General features: G+C 33.8%; 1 protein-coding gene across 1 annotated transcript; it reads right to left on the bottom strand.

Annotated features, from left to right (window-relative positions):
* Positions 1-263: 263 nt before the first annotated feature.
* Positions 264-6657, bottom strand: LOC132555084 (phospholipid scramblase 1-like). The gene is made up of 9 exons (XM_060219425.1): positions 6630-6657; positions 5600-5689; positions 3849-3926; positions 3159-3238; positions 2485-2615; positions 2197-2317; positions 1556-1658; positions 779-837; positions 264-338 (listed from the first exon to the last, which is right to left on the bottom strand). The coding sequence occupies exons 1-9, from the start codon at positions 6655-6657 to the stop codon at positions 300-302; spliced, it is 729 nt and encodes a 242-aa protein (XP_060075408.1). The 3' UTR covers positions 264-299.
* Positions 6658-6998: the final 341 nt, after the last annotated feature.

Raw genomic sequence — 6998 nt, 5'->3', positions numbered from 1 at the left:
TTGATAGCTTGCAGGTCCAGATTGCAGGCCTGCTCTCTAACATGTTTTGATTCAACAAAGTCTTGATACATTCTTGTATAACACATTACTGTATATGTTGTAACACACAAAAAGCAATTCTGATTTCCTAATGAGTAAAAATCTACACATTATAAAACTGTTCACACTAATGCAGTATAACACATGTTCAGTGAATTGTTGAGAGTATACATATTTGTTGAAAGCTAAGGACAACACCTTAACACAAGACAACTATCAAGTGGTCAGCTGTTACATATGACCTTTGTCGAATTTTCAACTTATCCGCCTCCATCATTGTTCTCAAACAACAAGTAATCCTACAACAAAATGACAAAAATGAATTGAAAAAAAAATATATTCCAGTAAAAAATCAGTCATAATTATATCTTATTTCTAAAACTTTGTTGCTGGTCTTGGTAGAATTCAAATTTGCAATGACAGTCGCGAGACAATTTTTGATAGATACAACAGTATAAATTGCCTATCCCGTCGTGATCGTTTTGACTTCCTAAAATCGAAAAGTCACTACAATATTATGGAAGATAAGAAATTATTATTATCCTTTAATATCTGTTCTATGAATAAACTATCTTAGATGAAGGAACGTCTTAGAGTGAATAAATCACGCCCACATCATCAGCACCACCTCCTCCAAATATAAATGAATGAACCAAAACTAGATATTTGTTTGTGTCCAAGACGTTTTCAAGAAAGTATTTCGTAATACGTAATAAAATTATCAGATCATCATACTTACAAGTACAAATACCGATCCGAAAATGGAGAGTTTCCTTTGGACATCCATTCCGGGAGGAACTGATAAAGGAAGACATTTTCATTATTAAACATTTTGCTGAATAAATTCATTGGTTCTAAAACCTTAATTTAGGTCATCATTTGAGGCTGTGAAATCCGAAGGGCGCTTCGAATGGACTGTGCAAGGATTTGTTTTAAGAATACAATGCGGTTACTAGGTCTATAAATAAAATGTTTTCCAGATCAATATATTACATTTCTGCCCATATAATATTTTTCCGTGGACTAGTCAGACGGCTTATTTTAAATTCTGAGAGCGCCTGTTACGAAGAATACACCAATGCTTAAATTTCATTATTAATTCCGTTTTTATTCTACGTCAAATGACATGTCAAAGGTAAAAAAAAATGAGATAGAAAGCAACAGAGAATCGCTCGACGCATTAGCGAAGGACCGCAGCATAGTTGTACGTTCTTTGGTTGCTCAATTTCAACCAATTGCTGTTGCCATAGTGAGTTGTTATTATTCAAGTTTCAAACCATTTCCGACATCATTTCATTAAGCAACGAAATAAACACCATAGTTATAAACATTATCCTTGTAATGAAAATTGCGTTTTAAATTCAATATAGTTTAATTGTTTATATGAGTTCACGATAATCATTTCATGTGTGCTATATTTGAATGGCTGTTTGTTTGACATTATTATTTCTATTGAAGACTACAAAGCTAAAATTTGATTTATAGGCATTTACATGAGCATTCTGTTTTTACTTACAGTGAACACCAAACGTATTCGCAAAGGTACAGCATGCTCTACCAGCTCCGTCCCAGATCTTCGTCACCTTGGCACCAGCGTCAGATCCTCCTGGATTGGTCAACTGTATTGAAATTTGTTACGTTTCTTAATAAATAGAAACACAACAAGAGAATGTCCACCTGTCAACATTGTCTTAATTCTAACTCACAATCGTTTCAACGAGGACAAAATCTGAACGGAAAGATTTCCATGGAGATCCGTGAAATGTACAAGGTAAGGTGCTGCGATAATTTAAAGATAATACAAAAACCGCTATTTATGATCATTGAAAGGTATGACGTCATCAATATATTAAAATGAAAGTAAACCCCGATTTGATTGTACCAGAAATGGAAAGAGGAAGCTCTGGAAAAAAAGTTCGGGAGAGCAACAAGACGAGCTTGCAATAAAACGCTGTTGATCTGGAGTTTGGTATTGTTACAACTCTTACTTACACTTATATAGTTATTTAAGAAAAATTAACTTTATAATCATTGATACAAAATTATGTTGCTATCAAACTGCAAGTTTTGTGCACATACAAAAACCGCTAAACAGTATACATAACTACTTATATAATTTGAAAAATTAATTCAGCCTATCAAACTGCAGTTACATACCGGATAATTCAGATCGGCATAACATCCGGGTCCCTGGCATGGGCAACACGGTCCTGTTATTTCAAACATTTGTTGACCATGTCCATCAAACACGTGGAACCTTGGGTAACAGCAGTAGTACCTAGAGAAAAAAAAACCGAACTGATCAGTCATAATTGTAATGCGTTTGATAAAAATCTTATATATTTATATATTCCGTTACAATAGAGTTTATATGAAAGAAATTCAATTATAAATGATATTCAGACCGATTCACATTTGCAGACACTGATATACAGACATACTCACATCTGCCGCGAACGTGAGATAGTTTGACCAACTGGACTCTCCGTCCACATTTCTATAGCGCAACAGTCAGCACTAGCGCAACAACTTCCTCCGGCCCAGCACTTAAAGTCTTTCTTGACCTGGGCAAACTCCTGTTAAATATGACATCAATACATGTTTTACTTGTAATTTCTTTGTCAATCTCATACAGTGTATTTTAAAATCAGCTGAACTGTCAGGAAGATTGACAAGTTCGCTTCGAATTAATGGTCAGTGTTGAAAACAAACAAACATACCGACATGCATGTGAACGGAATCTTAATTCAAACTCGAAACCTGCGAAGTGATGATAATTGAATACAGTCGACTTCGTTCACTTTTACAAGTTGAACCCTCACTTAACTGATTGTAAGGGGAATCTCCAAAGCCCTTCCTAAACGATGTAAGTGACGTTTGTTCGATTTTTCGACAGAACAAATCGTTCGATCCAAACAAGACCAACCATTTACTTGTAATGTCACTTAAAAACAATTGTACACATTAGAAAAAGTTCAAAAATCTCAATTTACATTTAACAGTCTAAAAAATACATTCTGATATTCTAGACTTCGACTACTGTGATATCGATTACAAATTGAACAGAAGCAAAAGCCATATCAGCTGATTTGTTTCCGTATATTGAAACTTCCTCTGACCTGTCCACTCAGATCAGTGACGTGGAGAACGAGTGCTCTCTGCACCGGCATGCAACATTGTCGTTCACAGATGTCCGACTCTGTAACGATCAGAAATAACGTGTGCTCACGACATACTTTCATTATCATTCTGCCGTTGTTTACAAAGATATTTTTCTCAATGAAGTTGATATTTAATTGCATCTAAATATGGTTATAGTTTTCTAATTTCTACTCCAAATGAAAAACTTACAGAAGTGGTTGCTAACGAGAACATGCTCATATATATCAGATATTTCCACTTCTTTATTTAATAGGAGACTGCCACATTTCTTTCGCTGTTATGTTATATCCACTGTTAAGTCATCTGTGTTTTGTGTAAACGTGCATGTAAAGTTTGCTGTAGCCTCTAGTTGAGAAAGGAATCAATATACTGCTTTTAGCTTAATTTCCAATCCTCTCTTTATTTCTTTTTTAAATTGGTAATGTGTCATTGATTGAAATAAATTACTGTGTTTAAATTAATGGTGATATTCAATAATCACGTTGAAAGGTATGGTGCATTTAAGAGTAATATGCTATGGATTATGGCTGTTTGTTACCTTATTGAATGACCTATGTAGTCCGTCGGTGCTGGAGAGGATAAAGTAACATTGGCTCACCTTTATACTGCATTACAATATAAAATAGCTAACCATATTACCACAGTACCTTCAGTTACTCTCATGAACTCTCTGTCGTTGGCATCGAGCACTTCATACCGGTTTGCTACTTGCCATGGTGTCAGCACTTTAAGCAAAAGAACAGGTCCTCTTACTATATATTTAATAAACTACAATTTCTTAAGAATTAACTCTAAAATCTACATATGATTAAAGCTAGAATCACAAACACAAGATAAAGCATATATCCTTTAAATCTTAGGAGAGGTGTAATCATTACTAACTAGTGATATATTCAAAGGCCTGTGATACCAAACAACATGTGTTTAATTTTTTAAATGGCAACACACCCGTGTGTTTACGTTAAAGATATTTTATCAATAACATGAATTATGGAAAAAAAAACATTTGGATCGAGCGTAGTATTAGCATAGATGTATTTCACAACGTGACCAATGTTTCAACAACATTTCTTTAACCTAAAGTTTTAGGATACACGTAATAAAGCGCGTTGGGGACTGAGATTATTTGTGGCCATTTCCGCCATGTTGCTTCATCCATTGGTGCAAAGCATTACTTGGAATTCCGTTTTATTGTCACAAGACTGATAATGTGTGATTTTTTCACATTTAGAGCTTGCTTTATATGAGGCCTCTGCAGGGCCGTTCGAGCTACGCTCGGTACTACATTAACTAGATAGATATACTGAGAGACAAACTATAATGAATAACGACAACATATCAATGTAAAATCAATGTGAAAGATAAGATAACAATAAAATTGTCTTTAAAAAACTTCATTCAAACATAGGATACATCAATTATTTTTTCTGAAGAGCAAGACTAATATATCAGGATTGCTATTCTAAACATATTCTATATCTAACACTAAATTGGTATCTAAAGATGGTATTCACTTGTGTTTCTTTTATATAATTTTCGCGATTTGCAGGTTAACGTTTGCTGTATCAAGTATGCTATGTTTAAAGTCATGCAAATAGCAGCAAGGTTCAGAATATAGACATGTACTTGAAGTTATAAAGAAATTATTAGATATGAAAATGACGTAATGTATTACATTATTGGCTAGTTCATCCCCCCATCTAGATTCCGATTTTTCTTTCGATCACTTTGCATTTTCCTCAGTCGTCTTATCAGCTTTAAAATCCATGCCCATTGTTTGGTTCCATTGTATCTAACTCTAAATTTGAATTACAAGTTGTTATTCATTTGTGCGTTTTCATACAGTCTAAAGAGGATGAGTACTTTATCGGTAAAGAGATTCTGAAAACAACCTATCAAAAGATTGTACAATGGCTAAAAAGTGAATGGGACTTTTAATGATTAAAAGTTAGATACAGCAGAGCCAAACAATGAACCTAACTGCAACATACAGCTGCTGCTTCGTACTTCAAGACTTGTCAGCAATGCTTAGGGCCCAAATTTGAAACCTTGCCGGCGACTAAAGAAAATTCAAACTGATCGAAAAACAAAACAAAACAAAAAACAAAATCTAGAGCCGGGGAGGTGCCGCTGCCCCATAACTAAATAAATTTCACATATGAGGTAATTTCGTCAAGTTTATGTGTATATTCGGAACCGTATCACCATTCGAATGAATTAAAACGTGGCATGCAGGTTATGGCAACCTCTTAAAGTCAACCAACAGTGTCTGCTACCTGCTATCTTAAAAATTGTACCAAACACACCTTTTAATAAATGAGAGTTAGATACAGTACAACAAGACTTTTTATTTTTAAAATGGTGATCAAATTTGATATCATTAAGTTATTTTACTTACCTTCAGCCAAGTCCACTTGCTGCCGGATTTTTATGAAATCCAAAGAAGCCAAATATTCCATAGCATTTAAAGGCATTTGATTGCCAAAGCCTGGAATCATAATGATTTTATATAAAACAACTAGATATACACTGAATGTCAAATATCTCTATATATACTTAATTATTTGACTGAAGAAATTGCATTAGATATAACTATCAATATTAATTTTAGTCAATTTATTTACCTCATTGTAATGAACTATTACAATCACAACGCGTTATCTTAAACTTTAATATCTCGAAGACCACATTTAATTCGAAACATCTGTTTTCCCTGCCTAGCTTTACACAAAACATTCAAACACACATCAATCGAATGGTCACGCCGAGTTCGAGATAACGAGATGCAAATGAACTTATGAAAATATCAACATCTATAGATATATAAATGATGACGTTTATTCGACCACAGTACACACTCAAAAGGACAGATCAATGATACTAAAGTCTATCTTAACAGTGTGTAATTGAAAATTGTACCGCCGTCAAAATAACAACTGATATTTACATCAAAATGATTGTAACACACAATCTGCTCGTGTCTAAAGGAATACAAATATATTGTATGTCAACTAAAGTTAGTGTACAAGTAAAGGTGGAAATGCGTGATTTTTCTTAAAACCACAATTCGAAAAAATGGTACCATAGATCATTATAGGCAAATAAACATATTGGGATATTTCGAAAAAAAAATGCAATTCAGTGCTTGAAAGAGCGAAATGATTTTGATTCATTCGGATTATGTTGAAAATAAAAATGTTTAGATGAAACTGATTTAGTGCATGTAGCAAATAGAATGTATGTCATGTCTTGGCATGTTCTTATCTTTGATAAAATGGTAGATACATCACTTACAATTGACACAAGATGTTGAACTGCCAAAAACAATATCATTGTAATGCAAATGTGAAGTTTGCAATTAGGTTTTTCCTCTTAAAATATGTTGCTTAGAATGTTGTCGACATCATCTTTGTGTATTGCCTACTTACCGACAGGCTGTTTTGTTATTGCGGCCATCTTTACAAGTTGTTACCAACTTATCTGCAACAGAAAAAACCCCCCAGTAAAATCAATCAATTCGGAAAAAGTAAATATGAAATAGAAACGATTTTAGTATATATCAATAGTTAGATAGAATAGCTCACCTCTGTTAGATGGAAACCGATTCAGCTCTAGCTGAGGATACGTTATCATGCATTCAGTACGAGTTTCAATCTGCATATGCTTTCCTGAGTCATAATGATTCCCTGTGCGCTAAATGCTTTCATTGAAGTCATAATGTTTTCTTGCAATTAAATAGCCTAAAGGCTTGCACTCTTTAAGATAAAAAGATAACGGAAATCAATAATTACCAAGAC

Source organism: Ylistrum balloti, unplaced genomic scaffold, assembly GCF_031769215.1.
Source record: "Ylistrum balloti isolate Yb309-2 unplaced genomic scaffold, AGI_CSIRO_Ybal_v1 Utg369646, whole genome shotgun sequence".
Classification (NCBI taxonomy): Eukaryota; Metazoa; Mollusca; class Bivalvia; order Pectinida; family Pectinidae; genus Ylistrum; species Ylistrum balloti.
Note: the sequence above shows the minus strand (reverse complement) of the source record. Positions and strands in the feature narration are given on the sequence as shown.

What these genes read in the sequence shown, in the direction of transcription:
- LOC132555084 (XM_060219425.1), bottom strand. Translation starts at nt 6,657, where the DNA reads ATGGCCGCAATAACAAAACAGCCTGTCG. An exon ending in GCAAGTGGACTTGGCTGAAG is followed by an intron (nt 3,927 to 5,599) that starts GTAAGTAAAATA and finishes TTTTGCTTAAAG; the next exon opens with TGCTGACACCATGGCAAGTA. An exon ending in ATCTCACGTTCGCGGCAGAT is followed by an intron (nt 2,318 to 2,484) that starts GTGAGTATGTCT and finishes TTTTTTCTCTAG; the next exon opens with GTACTACTGCTGTTACCCAA.